Source organism: Amia ocellicauda, chromosome 3 (genome assembly GCF_036373705.1).
Source record: "Amia ocellicauda isolate fAmiCal2 chromosome 3, fAmiCal2.hap1, whole genome shotgun sequence".
Taxonomy (NCBI): Eukaryota; Metazoa; Chordata; class Actinopteri; order Amiiformes; family Amiidae; genus Amia; species Amia ocellicauda.
The window spans coordinates 42,724,875-42,744,237 of NC_089852.1; the positions used below are offsets into that span (position 1 = coordinate 42,724,875).

Below are 19,363 nucleotides of genomic sequence, written 5' to 3' on the forward strand. Positions count from 1 at the left end.
ATAATTTACTATTGGTCAAAGTAATATTAATATAACCACACAAAACGTGAATTTATATAAACTGGATTTATATATTAGCATGAACACGTTTGATTTTAGTTTTTATCTGTAGTTGTCTCTTCCATACAGAATGCCCATACACTTAAATTCATTATCTTAGTTTCCTTATCAGGCTTTTAAGGGAAATCCACTGAGGTTTAGAGTTGCTAACAGTGAAGGCAAACAAATGGCCTAATCTCTAGTTGAGTTGACTAATTTGAATAATGCTGCTTGTGGATGTTAAAGTTTACCTTTCCAAAGGTGTGGCCTTTATCTACCTTTCAGTCGTCAACATGCAGACTATTGAACCCAGTCAAGTGAAAGCACAGTGCATGGCATTGGATTAAAGAATAAAAACGAGCTGAACTTAACCAGGAGGACAGCACAGAGGTATGTGTATGAGTTTACATATATTTTTTCAGTTGAGATTAATAGAAAAACGTTTGGCCAGAGAGAAGTGTATTATCTAAAAGTTTAATGTTGTAAAAACTTGTTCTGTTCTTAAACTGGAAGGCTACCCTTAATTCAAAATATTGGAATGTTTTAATGCATTCAGTTTCATACCGCCTTTCTTCTGTTCAGTCCATTTCTGTGCCATAGAAATGAATACTTCTTTGTAAATTAAATTAGATATTTTGAAACAATACTGTTTAAACTTTTTGTAACCGAGAATTGTTACAATGTATGTTAGCCCCCGACGTTTTAACTTCATAATAAATAAGATCGATACATAACTGGCCTGATAACGGTATGAAGGCAGGTCTGTGCAAGTCTACTGTCTGTTCCTTGTTCCTATGTGTTTTCTGTCTTGGAATGTATAAAGACATTTTCAGGTAAAAGTATTTGAATCTGTTTTCAGGAGAACTTCCTTTTATTTAAACGTTTCTGCGTATTGTTTAAATGACCTTTTTTTGATGCCCTTAATTGCTTCTGGCTAAACGACTTCATTAAAACGTAAATGTTTCTCTGAACTGTCCTGCGCACTTAATGTTCAAGCCGCTATTCATAATCTGCTTGATTGATCTGCGCTTCACCTGAACAATCAATACATCTAAAATTATAAAATAGTTGGAGGATTTAAAAAATAAATACACACGTATTCAGAATAGGGAATAACAATGCCCACTTGGGTAAGACGCTACAAATCAGTATTTTAGAAATGTGTAAGTCTTACAGTGCATTTTAGATTTGGGGTTTTCAATCAAAAGACCTTTCCATTTAACTCCAGTGAAGGACATAAACCTGTTTGTCAGTGCTGTGATTGAGGATATCACCACAAACATGGGCTGTGAAAGAGCTGAGAAACGCTGATCAACTGAAGAAAGTCATTCTTTTGACTCCTCTCAGGAGTCCACCTTAAATAAATACATACTTATAATCAGAGCCTGACAGGTATCCATTTTCTGCACTGTCATTCATCTCATAATTAGTCCCTTTGCTCTTCTAAGATACATTTCAAATTGTGGAAACTTGACCATCGTATAGGTTGCAAGCAGGACATCGTGTAATGCAGTCAGTGGTGAAAAGTTGTTATGACTGAAATCAGAGCAAACACAGCTGAATAACTGAATTTAATGGACTGTTTGCCCAGAATATAACCCAGTTTTCAAGCTCTCTACTCAATGATGAGTTTCCAGATAAATCCTGCACCACCATGGCTCTCCTGGACCAAGTCACAGACCCCATTTCTTGTATTGCTCTGGGAACAAAGTCCATGGGATTTCCCTAATTTTGGCATGCAAATTAAATGGATTTGATTTCTGAGTCAGGTGTCTGTAGTGGAGGAAAAGGATGAACGGATTACTAAATTTTGATCCACAGCTGTTCAGCCGGATCAAAAAGACACTGAAAGTAATTATAATATTAACAAGACTTCAAAACAAAATCCTTGTTTTGAACTTTTTCATTTTCTAACAGAGTGATTCACTTCATGAAAAAAGAAGAACTGAAATAATGGCTACAGATCCGGTAAATCCCTTTCTCCTTTCACGTATTGGAGCACTTTGAGGTTTGTTATAAGAGGGTCTGACTGAGCAGACAGAGAAGTGGAAAGTGGACCAGCATACCAAACAAACACACAGGGCCTGTTACTATTATCTCTCTGTACTATAGATGTCCTGAACATTGTACATTTTGTCTGAGTGAAGCAAGCATTTCCTCTTTTGCACCAATTGCAGGTTCTGTGCTTCAGCTTTTTTAGTTACTTTTCCACAAGGCTTTTGATTTGACACACAAAATTATCTTTTACCAAATTCCTGCTAGCATTTGTATTTTGTTACATGCTGCTTCAAAATATATTTTTGTAGGCAATGTGGAGAGTTGTAGAACTGACAGAAAGGGAATTTTAATGTGTTACTGGAAAACAAAAACATATATTTCTTCCCCGGGAAGCAGTAAAGCGAATCCATATTGTACAACAACGCCATCTCCACAGCAGTCACATGAATGAACTCTCGGTTACTTGCTCATGTTTGAGAATGATTGCGTTAGTAGTAAATTGCTTGACTGACCAAAAAATAGGAACGCTGGCCTTTTTTAAATAAGTACAAAGGAATGAGTGAGCAACCTACAGTGTTCCTCTAAGGAAATCCCATTAGATTATTGTTTCACCCATTTTAATGGCATGCTCTAGCCACACTGCTTAACTAAGATCAAATATTAACTTTCTACTGTTTGACTGAGATTCAAAATACTGAGAAAATGTCAATAAATGTCAAAGCTTATTATAATAGCTTGTTCTTTATTAGTGAATCTCTGCTCTTCTCCTCTTTTCTTCGTCTTGTTTTTCCTCTACAGAATGCAGGTCCTTATTATGTTAACTATGGCTTCAGTCATGGACAAAATAACCCCCCCCCCTACAGCACAGGGGGGCACCCACCGCCGTACTCCACAGAGCAGCCGCCTGCCAATGTGCCCAACTATGGCCCGCGCACCATCCCAACTCATCACACATTCACACCCTACCAGCCGCAGTTTGTCCCTCCCCACACAGGTAACCCCGCTGTCTCGCATGTGTGTGTCCCTGTAACATGTGCTAACATGACACCTGTTTATCTTGCTTCAGCACAGAAAAATTTAACTTTGTTTTACCTTGTGTGCTAAATAAAAACAATGTTTGTATTTTAAAACATGGAAATATACAAAAAGAAAATCTCTTTTTCTGCATTTCAGCTGGTAGGAGGAAACTGTGCATTGTCTCATCAATTCTTGCCGTGTTAATTATTGTAGCAACAACTGGGATTGTGGTCTGGTATTTGTGTAAGTAGTGCAATATTTTTCTATTAGCAAAGAGCCGTTACTCCTTCTTAACCTTTTTCTGGGGAGGAACACACACATGATTGATAGAAACTAGTGTACAAAAGAAATTGCAAAATATGACTTGGATTTTACCTTTTATTTGGTTTATGATAAAGCATAAAGATTAATTGGAGACATGCATTTAATGTCATATAGCTTAGTTCTGGGCCAATGGAAAAATAAACAGTGGTATCTGAAATGCCTTTGTTAGTTAATCAGCAGCTTTCTCTGAGCTACCAGCATGCTTTTGGGTTGTGTAGTACTGTCTCTTTAAGATGTAGAAGTTTTCAAATAAACGTTTTCACCTTACAGAATAAATACTGGAAATAATGTTTCAAATATGTATTAAAGGGACATGTCATGTATTGTATACAACTGTTCACACAGTGCTGTGATCAGCATCTTTAATTTAGTAAATATGGAAGAAACAAAGAGTTCACGGAGTGCCTTGTCTATTAAGATCCCCTAATTAAACTTTTCTCTGTCTTTACACTCACATTAACACTTTAGCATGTGTACTCAGAGCCCCACTGTCACAAAAATGGCAACAATGGCTTCAAATGAATGAGGTGTGAGGTGTTAAGCGCCACTCTCTGTCTCCTCAGTGTGCTGCAGCTGTGTGTCCTGTGGCGGTGAACGGGTGTGTGTCAGTTCCTCGCAGTGGTGCGACAGTGTGCAGGACTGTGTGGGGGGAGAGGATGAGTCCAATTGCTGTAAGTGTCCGTTATCCTTCTGCCGGTGACACACGCAAGACAAACAAACAAAGCAGCATTGGCAAAAACATTTAAAACACTGTCCCTGTCCTATGTCATCTTGCTCACAGACCTCACTGTATGTCACAAATAACAATGAGCAAATAAAACACTCGCTACATGGATGATTTGTTGTGACCTCTCTGGAAGTTTAAATTAAATACAACTTAATAATAAAATTAAGTAAATGACAGGAGATTCTCCAAAGGATATGTTGCCCTTTCACTGGCTGCACGTTTCGTTTTTCATTTTTGCTTTGTCTTTTGGGGTTTTTCCAGTTCGGCTTTATGGTTCCAGGTTTGTCCTGCAGGCCTATTCATCCAAAAGCCGGTCATGGAAAGCTGTCTGCTCCGACGGCTGGAACACGAGCCTTGGAAAAACTGCTTGTGAACAGATAGGATATAGCAGGTGAGCAAAGAGTATTAGGAGAGATGAATATACATACTAACAATGTTAAAACTGTCCAATCCAGAAAAGTGGTTATGGACATGGAAGGTCATGTAATTCTTTATTAATTACATGTCCTTTCTTCATCTTTAGCCTAACCCACTTCTGTGAAACAACACGTGCCTGTAAATTACACTTAACATTTGTAATATCATCTTGGTGGCCCTATTAACAGAACATTTCTTCATCATTCTTTTAATTTATTCTAATACAAAAATGTCCATATTGACATAACAGAGGGAAACATAGCTAGCACTTACAAGGGGGCAAATGGAGCAGGTGGTGGCATGCTTGCTTTACTGTTTCATGTATTCTTTTCAGTGATACTTATTTCAAATCGGAATATGTGAACCAGAATGCTGGTGGCTCTGTTGGATACATGAAGCTAAACCCTGATTTGAGCTCCTCTGGGAAGGCTCTGCATAAGCAGTTGTCCAGCAGGTCAGTAAACGATAAATCTGCATTTTCTTGACCCCCAATTGGTGTCCAGTATAGAGCCATAGCCTATTGTTTATTATACTGAAAAGGTACAAATCTCAGTGTCATTTACCTTCCTTACTTGGCAACATAGCCATCGTCTTTTCCACTTCTCATATTGAAATACGTAGGACATAAGCCAGTGAGACAAGCTGTATATTTGAAACAAGCCCTCATTCAATTTGTATTTCTACTTCTTTATAAATATACTGGTTTTAACTTATTTGAAATGCAATGGAAGTTAGTCCAGTTCTCAATTTCTGTGAAACAAAAATGTTATTTTCCATCAATCCACAATTCCAGCCTGGAAACCAAACAATAGTGCTAGGGCCATGGGATAGATCTTTAATATAGACACTATATGGGCCGAGTTATTTTCTATAGAGGTGGCTCGTCAACATCTGGTATGCATTTAAGTAAATAAACACTTCTTACTGTCATGATTCATAGTCCTAGGCAGAAGCCCTTCGAAGCGAAAGGGTCTAGAACCCAAGCACGGTGCGAAATATAAAGCAGATCGTAAAAGAATAGAAGAACTAAGATACAAAGAGGACAAGGCAATAATCAAAGTCAGTAAGCCAGGCAGTAGGTCTAGGGATCAGGCGAACAGACTGGGGAAGGAAAACCACAGAACTAGGTCATAAAGAGGGCGGTAAATCAGGAACACAAAGATATTGGTCAGCTATGGAGAGTTAGCAAGACTTCACAAACAGCAAAGGAAACAAAGAGCTATATATACAGGGAACAGGTGAAGCAAGGGAAAAAAGAGGCAGGTGTGTTAATGAGCCAGAGACACAGAGGACATGTATGCTAATTGATTGGGGAACAAGGATCCAGGAGAACAGTGACATCCGGAGGGAAGTTCATGTAGGAAACATTACAATTACAGAGAGTGGTATAGAAAATATATTTCTGAACATAAGCTTGTATTATCGTGTTTGGTTCTGAAATCTAATTCCGTGACATCAAATTGTGATAGTGATGCCAGAATAGTCAAACATATTAGGAACCTTAGACATACATCTTACATAAATGTATGTAACCATGTCTGAAACATTATCCATTTTGATGTTTTTAAGCAAATAAAAGAAGTAATCAGTATCCAGATGACTATACATCAGATTTGCTTTGCTTCTTTTCAGCGACTCTTGCTCAACGAATTCAGTTGTCACACTGCGTTGCATTGGTAAGTCCTTAGTGATTTCTGTTTGTACAATTTAACTTTATGTTTGTATTTAACTTTCTGAAATCTCATGGCACTGCAGACTTCTATAGCCATAATTCCCATGTGCTGAAACATAAGGCTATTTTGTAATGTATTGTTTTAGCACTACACAAACATAGCGGGATGAATCTGATTATACCACAGAGTTAGGACTGGAATCTATAGTCTTCATGAGACCCCAGAGACAGTTTAAAAACGGGAACAAGATTATATTTCCCAATCACTTAAGAAAATATTTTACTTGACTTCAATAGTTTTAGTTTTTTAGTTTTTTAAGTGAATTGGATACTACTGCATGTTCTCCAGTCCTCGTGAGTTAAAACATTTCAAATACATGTACAACTGCTTGTAAATGAAGCTTTGCATTGCAAGGAAAGTGCTAAAGTATTAATTTTAAGATTACAATAAAAGGTCTGATGAAGCAGTGGGAAAACATTTCTAAATACAATTCAAACCCAATTTGATACTCCCAGCATCAGCTCTGAAACATAGGAAGCATGTTTTGTGCACGATTGTAGCGACTGATTTTGGTGGTATCGTATTCTGACGTGTCCCCCTCTGTCCCTCCCACAGACTGTGGGACCAGGGCTGCCCCGTCCACACGCATTGTTGGTGGGACACAAGCTACCCTGGGCCAGTGGCCGTGGCAGGTCAGCCTTCACGTTGAAAGCCGGCATCTCTGTGGTGGGTCCATCATCACCCCCTACTGGATTGTGACGGCAGCGCACTGTGTGGAAAAGTAAGCCCAGGGGAATCGGCTCTCATGCGTACGATACACAGGCAAGTGACATGTCTACCGTTTCATGCTGCCTCCTCCTTGTGTCCTGTAGGTTTTCTGACCCTGGATTGTGGACTGTTTATGCAGGACAGCTCACCCAGACAGAAATGAGTTGGCGCTCTGGATACTCTGTGTCCCGTATCATCGCGAACAACTACAACAGAAACACAAAGAATAACGACATCGCTCTAATGAAGCTGAGTACCCCACTTATATTCTCAAGTAAGCACAGGGTGACTGCTCTTCCTGTTTTTCAGTCTCTAACATGGCGCTCTGGTATTTGTATTCTTATCAAAAACATTAAAGTACTACAAGTGACAAATGTATGGGAAACCCAAGCAATGAGATTTCAATGAAGATAGGGTGTATGAAGAGACAGTGTATTTCCACATTGCCATGGTTTATGTGTAGTACTATCCAGTGATATTGTTGATGAGGCCTATTATTCATGTTATTCTTTCACTTTAATTTATTTTTGCTGTGCCAGGAATGCTGTGTTTGTATAGACAAAGCAGGCTTGGTTTGCATAAGCAAAATTAATCAGCACTTGAGCTTTATCTGTATATAGTATCAGCAATAGCATTTATTATAAAGTGCCACTGCTTGTTTCTCTTGTAGGAACAGTGAGTCCAGTGTGTTTGCCTAACGTTGGTCTCAGTATCGACCCGCCTCGGTCTTGCTGGATATCTGGCTGGGGAGCGACTCAACAAGGAGGTACAAGAATAGCTGTAGCCTCAGTGGCCTTGTTATATGTCACTGGTGCTGGTTTAATGTCAGGACCTGCAGATCTGAAACCATAAAGTAACATCATGTCTGGGGTTTCAGGGTGGCACGGTGAAACATGGTTCAATGCATGGGCTGTCTCCAGGGGTGTTGGTTTCCTCCCACATCCCACAGACATGCTGCTTGGGCTGATTTGGTGACTCTAAATTCCCCTGTAGTCATGAACATTTGGTGTAAGTGTGCTGCCTTATGGATTGGGGTCTTGTCAGGGGCAGACCTTGCATTTGCCCCCCTGTGCCCTCTGGGTTAGACTCCAGCTCACTGTGACCCTCTCCTGGCTGTATTGGTCATTAACAATGGATAGATAGATGTTTGGGGTTTCATTAGACTGGTACAACTGTCCTCTAATCATACATAACTGAACCAGGACTTACTGCACTGTTTTATTCTGTGAGGAACATATCAATTTAAATTAATTAGTGTTTATTCATAATAATTAGTCTATCTTTTTTTATGTTTGACTTTTCTTCAAACAACATGGCACATCTGATCATGCCTGAGTTCACATCATTGACACATGGAAACTGCATCATTTAAAACACATGCAGAGTCCATGATATGATCACATATATATATATATATATATATATATATATACACATATATGAGAACTGTTAGTAGCATTTGACTATTCATTAAGTAGAGCCAATTGCATTAATCCATTATTATTTTATTTTAGGATACTCTTCTGATATATTGATGCAAGCACCGGTCTCACTAATAGACAGGGTCACCTGTAATGCACCCAGGGTGTACTCTGGGCAGATAACAAACACCATGATCTGTGCCGGCTATCTACAAGGGGGAATCGACTCCTGTCAGGTAACATGTTTCCACCTCCTTAATGTAGCTCTTTCACATGTTCAACCAATTTTAGGCTTTTGATCTAGAGTACAAGAAAAATATATGAGCAAAACTTTCAAAAAGTAACAGTTGTGGGGGGGAGACACTGGATCACCCTCGTGTCTATAAACTATTATGATGATGATGATGATGCTATTTCATGCTGTGTCACTCAGGGAGATAGTGGAGGACCTTTAGTCACTGAAGAGAGCTCGCTCTGGTGGCTGGTGGGAGACACTAGCTGGGGTGATGGCTGTGCTATGAGGAACAAACCCGGAGTGTATGGCAATATGACTGTGTTCCTGGACTGGATCTATCAACAGATGAGGGTAAGCTCACCTTTAAAGGTATAGCTGCATTACTCAGACTTGACACTGAGAGGAAATGTCAGATATTGCCCCTTGTGTTTTCTGGTTGGCAAATCAAATTAGCAAGATTCAGATTTGTATGTGATGAAGCAGTGGTTCTCAATCCTGTCCTGGAGGACCCTTACCCTGCTGCTACCTAGCTCTCAGTTAATTGAACAAATAATTTCCTAAATCAGAGCCTTTTAATTATTTTTAACAGTAAGGGTTTTAAGTTAAGTATAAAATTGTAGGAGATGACTTTTTATTGAGACAGGCTTTCTGTAATGATGCCTCCTGAACTGAACATGGATATTTATAGATACATTTGCATTTTAATGAAATTAAGAGACAAAAACCTTTTCAACATGATGTATTGCTGATGTAAGCTTATATATATATATATATATATATATATATATATATATATATATCCACTTTTATTTATTTATTATCACAATTATAAAGATATAGGTATTATTTAACCTTTAAAACACCAAGGAGAAGAGACATTTGACCAATCCAGCGCCTGCTATTTAATTATGTATGATTTTTCTGTACCTTGACAGATGCTTACGTCCAACCAACAAACCTGATCTTCAAACTAATTCTAATCCAGAATTTGTACAGTTTAGGTTTTGTGGATGGTATTTTTCCTTTTTTAAAGGAAGTATTAATTTTATTTTCAGATGAACAACAGATGAAGAAAGCGCTTGCATGAAGATGTTCGCATATGACAGGTTGAAACCTGCTGTCTTAACAGTTGAACTTCTGTTTCTGGGGTTGATTATATTTAATGACAGAGTGAATTCAAAAGTGTTTACTGTAAACTTTTTTTAGATAACCTTTTTTAGTACATTTTCATGTTAGTGTTACCTATTGCATTCTTAGATTCATGCTCAGGTTAACATATAATGTCATTCAGCTGCAAGACTATGTTGTAACTGGTGACAGTTTTAACTGAGAGATAGCAATGTGTGTTATTGTCAGTTATGGATGTTGCCACAGTCTGTGTGCTTTCTTTCTATTATTTGAAATTAAAACTACACAATTCCAGCCCCATTAACAGTGACATTGGTCATAACATCATGATCCATGTCCTTGATTACAAATGTTTATTCAAAGTAACTATAAAGGCAAGTCCAAAAGGTCTATTCTGTGTCACATGAGAAAAGTTCAACTTGAAGGTACATGGACTTATTTACTACCAGAAATGTTTTAGAAAATGACTTATATTATTGTCACAAGCATTTGGGCATTAATGTGGGCTATATTAGTACAGTCTACAGTTTGTGTTTTTAGACCAATTGTACTGTAATGTTAACTTGTTGGACACATTTACCTCTACATGTTTATGAAAAACATTTAACTAAAACAGAAAATAATTTAGAGAAGTGTGTTTTAAATGTAGAGATGTCTGTGGAACCTCATTCTGGGATGTATAATTGTTTTTTGTATGTTTTTTAGTTTTTTTAGTTATGTTTTATTTTATGTTTTGTTTGGCTTGTATAATTCTTTTATTGTTTTTTTTTTATGTATATTGATGTTATCAAGCTGTCAGATCAAGTGTGTATATTGTGATGCAGTGTGGGGTTGGGTGTTCAAAATGCAGCCCAGCCCAGGTTCAGCAACTGTAATCGTGGTCGGGGTTTATATCTAAGTCAGGTTCGCAAACAAGGTATGATCAAAGCCAGCTCTCATACTCCTCTCAGTCTACGACACTCCAAAACACTATCCTGCATTGGCCCTCAGGTACACTGTGATGAGGCAGAGGGCAGTGTCCTTTTATAGGGTCTATTGTTGGCAGGTGTCTCATCTGTAGGTCTGACAGGTGCTCTCCTGTACAGAGCAGTGCGATATCTCCAGTAGAGGGATCCAGTACAGAGCACCAGTTTCAGACTACAGTCCACAATGTAGCACTATGTGTGTGTGTGTGTGTGTGTGTGTGTGTGTATTGTGGCACTGTGTGGGGTGGACACAGCACCCGGGGCTCTATAGGTGCGGTCTCTGGAGAAACAGAAACACAGAGGCAGGGGGTACGGTGCTAGGAGGTGGTTTATTATTAGCAGTGGGCATAAAACAAAAGGACATACAAAAAGTTTGAGCCTAACCTAAACATAAAACAGATCCCATATAACTACTATCAAGACAAACCAGCAGCCAAACCAAAGTTCACAAACCAATAATCCAGCCCTACAATCAATAGCCAAAATTAATTACTAGTCATTCTTTCTTCCTCTCTGTCTCCGGATCCGGCCAATCAGGGGAGTCCTGCAGGTCAGGTGCTTCCTCTGCACGAGTCGTCTGCCAGGGCATCTGTAGTGCTAGGCAGGGCAACAGGCTTTCACCCAGCACTGTGCCACAGTACATACACACATACAACGTACAACAAATGGAAAATGTATTCTGAGTATTTGTATTAAAATGTATACATTTTGTTTTAATTAGTGATTTGTGTATTGTCTATTGTTTTATCACAGCATGACCAAAATCTCGTGATGTATTATAAAACAAAAACAAATAAATAAATCCTGTGGCAGTCTAAGCAAGGCTGTTGAGGTTTCTGATTGGTTCAGTGGTGCTACAGCATCCACAGGGAGCTGAGATAATAGCCAAGCACTACCAAGTCACCATACATTTCCTACCAACTGGCACTGAGCAAAGTCTGGAGAATTTATTTTATTTTTAGTTTGTTACAATATTAAAATGTACATTTCTAAATCACGGTTTTAAAGTACTGCCACATATGTGTTGCAATTGCATAGAATTGGAATTTTGCCAGGCAAACCTTTAATTTAAATATTGGGTGTGTCATCCTACATTTCAGAAGTATTACCCCACACACACGAGGAGTAGTGCTGAGATGTGTATTTTATCCTTGTAATAAAAGCTAATCTGGTGATTACAAAACTGTTAAAATCCAAAATATACCAAGAACCAGTGCCATCAGGAATATAAGAAACAGGTAAGAATGATTTATGTTACTTATTTCAGTTAAAATGCTTTGTTTTAGTGAAAGAAAATGTCAAAATAATCATGTAAAGCAGGCATTCCATAATTTGCCTTTAAAATAAAGAAGATGTAGTTAAATGGTCTATATGGGTCTGGTGGTTTGGGAGGCAGAGTTTGAGTCAAGTTTAAATAAATTAGTATTTACAATCATGATGCAAGTTTTCAATGATAGAAAACTATAATTGTGTGTCCTTTGTTATTTTTACAAATATTTTTAAAATTAAATTAACAACTTACATTTTTGCTCTTCTTTAGGATTTATTAGGTAGTATGTATGTATTAAAAGGATGTCCTCATTACTTTTCCAATAAATACAAAAAACACATTATTTCTTTTGAACTTGAAAAACTGCCACACAATGGCAACATTAACTTGTGTTCCTGGCAATTGGACTTAACACTTGGGTTCTCATAATAATTATCCCTTTATTTTGACAACTCCCTTTTTCAAATTTCCTTTTCCCTTGCAATTCTTAACTTTTCCACTTGATGTTCTAAGAGGGGAATTGAGTAACTGTGAAGAACTGGCACTTTTATCAGATTCCTCTTGAATTGTACTTATTGGTAAAGTCTTCAACTACTTTGGTCGATTCAGGACTAGGTAGTGGTTCATTTATTCTCTCCAAAAAGTTTTGGTTCCTCCTTTTGTCCACCTGGTGTTTGTAATATAGAGGACCTTGGCTCCTCAGCTATTTCAGAAATGAAAGCAGATTTCCACATTCCTTCCTGCTGTATTCTCTATGGTTTTGTTCCTCAATCAAAGTACAGTCTCTTTTTCTGCCGTCTCTGTTTCAGAAGTTTCTATACATCGTTAGTCAGCAGTCGTGGTGCGGGGGGATGTTCTTTGTCATCTGATGGAGTATTTTGACTATCAAGCAAGGCCAAATAGGGATTTCTTCCATCTGCCTCTGCTTTCTTCAGTATGTATTTTAAGGTCTACACACTATGCTCCACCCTTCCGTTTGACTGTGCATACCTTGTAGTAGTATGACAGAACTCCCATTCCCTAAATTCAGTACTAGCAAATTGTGGTCCATTATCTGAAATTTAGATTTCTGGGATGCCATGATGAGCAAGTACAGATTTTAAATGAATTACTTAAATTAAGTACGACTTCACCAAACTTTGAATAGTAATCAACCTGGTTTGTATTTGACTCTAACCTGGTACTTCTGCCACCACATTAGTAACCGTTGGATTATTGGTGGTGAACTGCTTAAGGCTTTTTTTTACAGTTTCCAAAGGCTTATGATCAGACTCCACTTCCAGTTCCCCATCATCTATGTAGGTTTCCATTCTTTCAATTCCTTCAAAGAGCTGTTTCACCATTCTATGAAACACTTATGGTAGTGAGTAACCACTGGAATCTGTAGTATCCATATTGGGTTTTAAAGGTGCAGAGATGGGAACTTTTCTCATGCAAATTGAGTTGCCAGAAACCTGAACTTACATCCAGGACTGAAAAGCTTTTGGCATCTGCCAACAGACAGGTGATAACTGTGGGCAGCTAACAGCCTAATTAAGATCTCTAGGATTGAGGCAAACTCTCAAACTCCCGTCTGCTTTTCCATCATTACATCATGAATCTTTTAGTATGATACTTTACACACTTAAAGCCTGTGGTGCCTCAGATTATACATGTATTTTTTCCACATAGATAAATAATGTTGTCTGCACTGTACACTCACTCTGAAAACAAGTTGTATCAATTTTGTGGATTACCTCCGATCACTTGGAATCGAGAAGGACTTATCTTTACCAACTATAGCGGTTATCAGAGACCAGAGCTCTGGAAACAGCTCTGTGCTGGAGGCACTGTCAGGGGTACAGCTACCCCTACTGTCATTTTTGATGCATTTTATTCACTCTTAAATTTGGTTCTCCTCTCCTGTTATCAATATATAAAGCTTCTTGATTGAGATCAAATACACATCACTTCTCTACCACTCATTTATAACCTGTACTAATTTCTACAGCTCAAAATGAACTGGCAGGTAAGGATTCTGAAATCAGTGATGAATTGATCACAGTTGTGATTGAATCCGCTACAAGTCCAGACTTAACCCTCATTGACCTGCCAGGAATCACTCGGGTCACAGTGGGAAGGCAGCCTGAGGACATTGGAAAGCAGGTGAGAAGGAATCCCAAATTAAGTACTATTTATTTATTAATTTATTAAAAAATAATGTGCAGTCATTTCAAGTCTTAAGAAACTGATTATTTCGCTTAATTATACAAGCTGCTGGATTGTGTCTCTTCAGGTCCAGGTTCATCCTGAGCTGGAAACTAAGACACTTATTAGAAGTTGCCAATCCAAGTTCTATACTTATATTTTCACATAAAAGCTTTAATCCACACCTACATCAAGAAAGAGGAAACAATAAACCTGGTGGTTATTCCTTGTACCTCTGACATTGCCACCACTGAGGCATTGAAAATGGCAAGAGAAGTGGACCCCAAAGGAGAGAGGACGCTGGGTAATGACACCACTGTAATCTATGTGGTAATGTCTAATACTTTTTGTGTGTGCGGTGTACCTGAAGCACTAAAGACTTTGGTATCATAGGGCCTAATTCATTAATCCCATACGCAATAACCACCAAAGCAGTCCATAAAATCACCATTATGTACAGTATTTTGTCTACGGTTGTTTCCTAGGTGTTATGATGAAACCAGACCTGATTGACCAAGGGATGGAGGACAGAATCAACCAAATCCTCAGGAATTATGTCATCTTTCTGAAAAAGGGTTATATGATTGTCCGCTGCCGAGGCCAGAGAAGATGTCACTCTCCGAGGCTCTACAAGTTGAAACAATGTTTTTTAGAGAACATTTCCGGTAATTATTTATGCATCCATTTAGTTATAAATATCTATATCCATCTATATGTACCGCCTCCTAGTGGATATACTTCACTACACCACCCCCATATTAATAATGTCGGAGAGGGAACCCTCAGCTTCAATCTTTATGTACATATCCCCACACTCAAGAGCTCTCCTTTCAAATAAATTAAAGAATTAAGGAAATGTACATTTTGAATCATTGTATTTATAAACTGGGAGCAACCCCAAGCACACAATATAATGTACTATTATACAAATGGTTAGACAAAATGCAACACTATGAAGGCATAACTATGAAGGCAAACCACCCACAAACACCAGGAGAAGTACATGTTCAATTTGATGTAACTATGCATATAATAAATCAAAAACAATCAAATTACCACAACAACCATCAAACGTGGAATTATCATAAATCATTAGCAATACCTACACTTACAAAGTGTGTCAACGTTTTGGTTTCTAGAAGTCTCAAATATTTGGGATTATTATATTATATTGTTAATATAAATATGTTATTTGGTATTTTTATTAGTAAATATTGTGTATATCTTCTCTATTTTGTGTTTTTGCACACAGGATTAACATGTTCACATTTTACATTGTCACAGCAAAAACAAGTGCAGATAAGTGCTTTTTGGTAACATATATTTTCCAATTAGTTAAACCACTCTTATGATTTATTTGCTGGACAGTTTATTCAGAGAGGATTAATTGTACTCTGAAATGTTTGTGTCTTGTTAAAGGCAAATGCTGCCCATTAAGCAGGCTGGTGTGAACCACAGATCAAGGTAATGTGATATTGTGATAAACTACTATTTACAAGCATTGCATTTGGTTAGGACCCATTTAGCACAATGAGAATTGGTGTGTATATTTATATACATATGAAGCTATTATATATATATATATATATATATATATATATATATATATATATATATATATATATATAATAGCTTCAGTCACAAAGACGCTCAACTGGCTAGTGTTCTCGACAAGTGGGCGAGGGCATGTGTGGCAACACCAACAGAATGGTACAGGCCTGACTGCTCTGTTATGCTGTAGGGGCATTTTCCTGGCATGGTTTGGGTCCTCTTGTCACCTTATAGGAAAGGGTCACTGCAAATCATTACAAAGTTATTCTGAGTGATCACCTTTATCCTATGTGAGACATTTCTATCCTGATGGGAGTGGTCTCTTCCAGGATGACAATGCCCCCAACCACAGGGCACGAGGGTCACTGATGGTTTGATGAGTATGAAAATGATGTGAATCATATGACTATGAGATTTTGGATGGGCGTGTTAGACAGCGCTCTCCACCACCATCATCAACACACCAAATGAGGGAATATCTTTTGGAAGAATGGTGTTCATCCCTCCAGTAGAGTCCAGAGACTCGTAAAATCTGTGCCAAGAGCATTGAAGCTGTTCTGGTGGCTCGTGGTGCCCAACAATTTACTGAGACACTTTATGTTGGTTTTTCCTTCATAGACTGCTTTGACACATTTTAATGAACAATTATAAGTGTTTGAAATATTACGTTTTTTTTTTTATGGAAATGGAACAACACCTGAAATGTTGATCTAAAAACAAGAAGCAGGCAATAAACAGACTTACTGGTAGTCAAAAAAAAAAAAAGCAGATTCACATGTACAGTGAGGGAAAAAAGTATTTGATCCCCTGCTGATTTTGTACGTTTGCCCACTGACAAAGAAATGATCAGTCTATAATTGTAATGGTAGGTGTATTTTAACAGTGAGAGACAGAATAATAACAAAACAATCCAGAAAAAGGCATTTCAAAAAAGTTATAAATTGATTTGCATGTTAATGAGGGAAATAAGTATTTGACCCCTTCGACTTAGTACTTGGTGGCAAAACCCTTGTTGGCAATCACAGAGGTCAGACGTTTCTTGTAGTTGGCCACCAGGTTTGCACACATCTCAGGAGGGGTTTTGTCCCCTTTGCTAAATGTATAATTTTCTGTGACACTTCTGATATTTAAAGATGTAAATCTAGATAGTGACATAAATCTATAACATTTTACCATCCTGGTAGTATCAATTATTATTTTTTATGTTTGATAATTCTGTTACAGTTGCAGAATTACCTGGGGTGGTTGAAGAATTGATTGAAAAATGCAGGGGCAGACAGTTGCCAGGATTCACCAATTATTCTGTATTTGAAGCTATAGCCAAAAATATGATAGAGGAATTGAACAACCAGCTTCCAGTCTGCAGTCAGTGATTTCTGGTAAGTTTGTTGTACATACACTAAATCTGACTTTTTTAACTGTTTATATAAATAAAAAACAAAAGTACCTGTATTGGGTATTTAATATCTCACTTTTGCCATTTGCCATCTCCAATTTAGCATTTCATTTTAAAATTAATGATTATTATTGTTCTTATCTTTAGATCCATGTATCTTTCACCAAAACAGCACTGACACATTTCCGTGAACTGCCTAATCTTCTGAACTACACAAAGGTACAGCAGATAATACTTAACCTACAATATTTATATTCAAAGACTTTAAATTATATTTTACAAGAATTAAAGACATGCTATCTATTTATTTATTTATTTGTCTGAATGATTATTTTATTTAAAAAATAATTAGTATGGTTTATCAAATTTCAATGATTGAAAATACATTTAAAAACCTTAATACTGTTTAATGAAATATGATTTCTGTAAATTTCATGACAATTTGGAGATTATTAAGATGAAAATTGGGGTATATTAAGAACCAGAATGTAAGCTCTTGCAGGAGATTAATTATATCAGCCTATTTGTCACCAGGATAAAATATGTAAGATTCGCAAACTGGAGGATGACAGGTCTGGGGAATTCCAGAACACACTCTTCAAGATGGAAGAAATGATTTACACACAGGATTGGACTTACACTTTAAAATTAAATGAACTTCAGGCCATGGATGAGAACATGGAATATAAAGTCAAGAAGAATCCAGCAGACCAGAAATCGCAGGTTTCTGCAATGACAACCCAATTGAAAGCTTATTATAAGGTGCTGTATGCTCACAGTGTTTCTTTATACACATTGCTAAAAATATTTTGTAATTCAAACTTTGAAATTCCCATATTGATTACAGTAACAATATCATGCAAATACTTTAGTAAGAAACACAAATATACAAAATACTGATATGTTGATGGGACAAACGTGACTTTTGTGTTTGAACAGATTGCTTCCAGTCGGCTGTCGGACTCTGTGCCCATGGTGATGAGGTTTTACCTGCTGCAGGAGTCTGGTGCCGAGCTCCAGAGAGAGATGTTCAGTCTCTTACAAGAGAGAAGTCTGGTAGACAAAATGGTAGAAGAGAAGGAAGACACGGCTGAAAAGAGAAGATTTTTACTGGAACGCCAGTCTCGTCTGAACAAAGCATACACTGCTCTGTCCGAATTCTAGACCCTGAATCAAGCAAATTCTTTGTTAAAAAATCTCAACTTAGGCCTAACAAGATAAGAAAACAATTAGGTTTTTGTAGACATAGGCTATATAAAAAATATACTATTACAACCTGGTAAATGGGTAGATGCCTCTCATGTAAACGTGTTTTGAATTAATATTTTCTCAATATTAATTTGACAAAACAATTTAAGTTAATATTAGCACCGCCATAGATGCATTTTGAGCGGCTTTTACAATTCAAAGGTAAATATCTCTGCGTATGTGAATTGCTCCTGCATATCCGTTACTTATATGTTACTAAATGAAGAACCTTACAGTGTATTAAAGGGTTAACAGGATATCTAAATGTACTGGGATAAGTAGTTTTTCTCTGATTCTGCTAAGACAATATTAAGAAATATTATACTGTGCAATAGCCTATTATGCAATATTATCAAATAACAAGAAGAAGCACGGAAACATGAGATATGTATGTTATTGTACGCAAAGGAAACTGAAAGGCAAGAACATACTAATTGGATACCTAGAGTGACCACACCTTGTCAACTATTGATTGGACCAGAGGTCTGTGCACGCATTGTATCACGCTTTGCAAATTCTATAAAAATGTATATTCTCTCATTGTTTGGAGAGACTGGCAGAAGTAACTTCCCCTGAAACTACTCTCCCATTGCTAGCTTGGAATAAAGATTACCTTCACAGAAGACTCTGACTCCCTTACTGAAAGGTGCTTCACTAAATATTTGAATTAAATATGGCATTTTAGCTTTGAACTCTTCAAAATACTTTATCCAATCAGCAGACCCACACCTCTGTGCAATTAAGGTGTGTCACATGATTTCAGGTTAAATGCACCTGTCTCTGGGAGGTCCCACAGTTGGTTTGTACAATTCCTAACAAAAATAACATAATGAAGATGAAGGAACAGTAAAATCAAATCCGAAATAAGGTTATTCAAAAGCACCAATCAGTGGTAGGATATAAGCACATTTCCAAGGCATTGAATATCCCCCAGAGCACAGTAAAGTCCATTATTAAGAAATGAAGAGAATATGGCACAACTGTAAATCTGCCTAGATC

The 19,363-nt window shown here is 37.4% G+C and overlaps 2 protein-coding genes and 1 long non-coding RNA gene across 3 annotated transcripts; all 3 read left to right on the forward strand.

The window, feature by feature from the left end:
• Positions 1–318: 318 nt before the first annotated feature.
• On the forward strand, positions 319–11,436 carry tmprss2 (transmembrane serine protease 2). Its single transcript, XM_066699587.1, has 14 exons — positions 319–429; positions 1,957–2,007; positions 2,836–3,031; positions 3,211–3,297; positions 3,942–4,049; positions 4,367–4,496; positions 4,857–4,976; positions 6,155–6,198; positions 6,811–6,976; positions 7,068–7,237; positions 7,634–7,729; positions 8,478–8,620; positions 8,818–8,970; positions 9,675–11,436. Exons 2-14 carry the CDS (start codon positions 1,993–1,995, stop codon positions 9,687–9,689), a joined length of 1,443 nt encoding a protein of 480 aa, XP_066555684.1. The 5' UTR covers positions 319–429; positions 1,957–1,992; the 3' UTR covers positions 9,690–11,436.
• A 2,225-nt stretch (positions 11,437–13,661) lies between these two features.
• On the forward strand, positions 13,662–14,838 carry LOC136747143 (interferon-induced GTP-binding protein Mx-like; the record flags this gene model as incomplete). The annotated part of the gene is given in 5 exon segments (XM_066700095.1): positions 13,662–13,895; positions 13,960–14,127; positions 14,335–14,473; positions 14,655–14,768; positions 14,771–14,838. Coding segments are annotated over 5 exon segments (723 nt in total), but the record flags the coding sequence as incomplete, so codon positions are not given.
• Positions 14,839–16,949: 2,111 nt separating this feature from the next.
• LOC136746810 (uncharacterized) lies at positions 16,950–18,966 on the forward strand. Its single transcript, XR_010816423.1, has 4 exons — positions 16,950–17,099; positions 17,264–17,335; positions 17,651–17,878; positions 18,056–18,966. It is a non-coding gene; the product is annotated as an uncharacterized LOC136746810 (long non-coding RNA).
• The last annotated feature ends 397 nt before the right edge of the window (positions 18,967–19,363 follow it).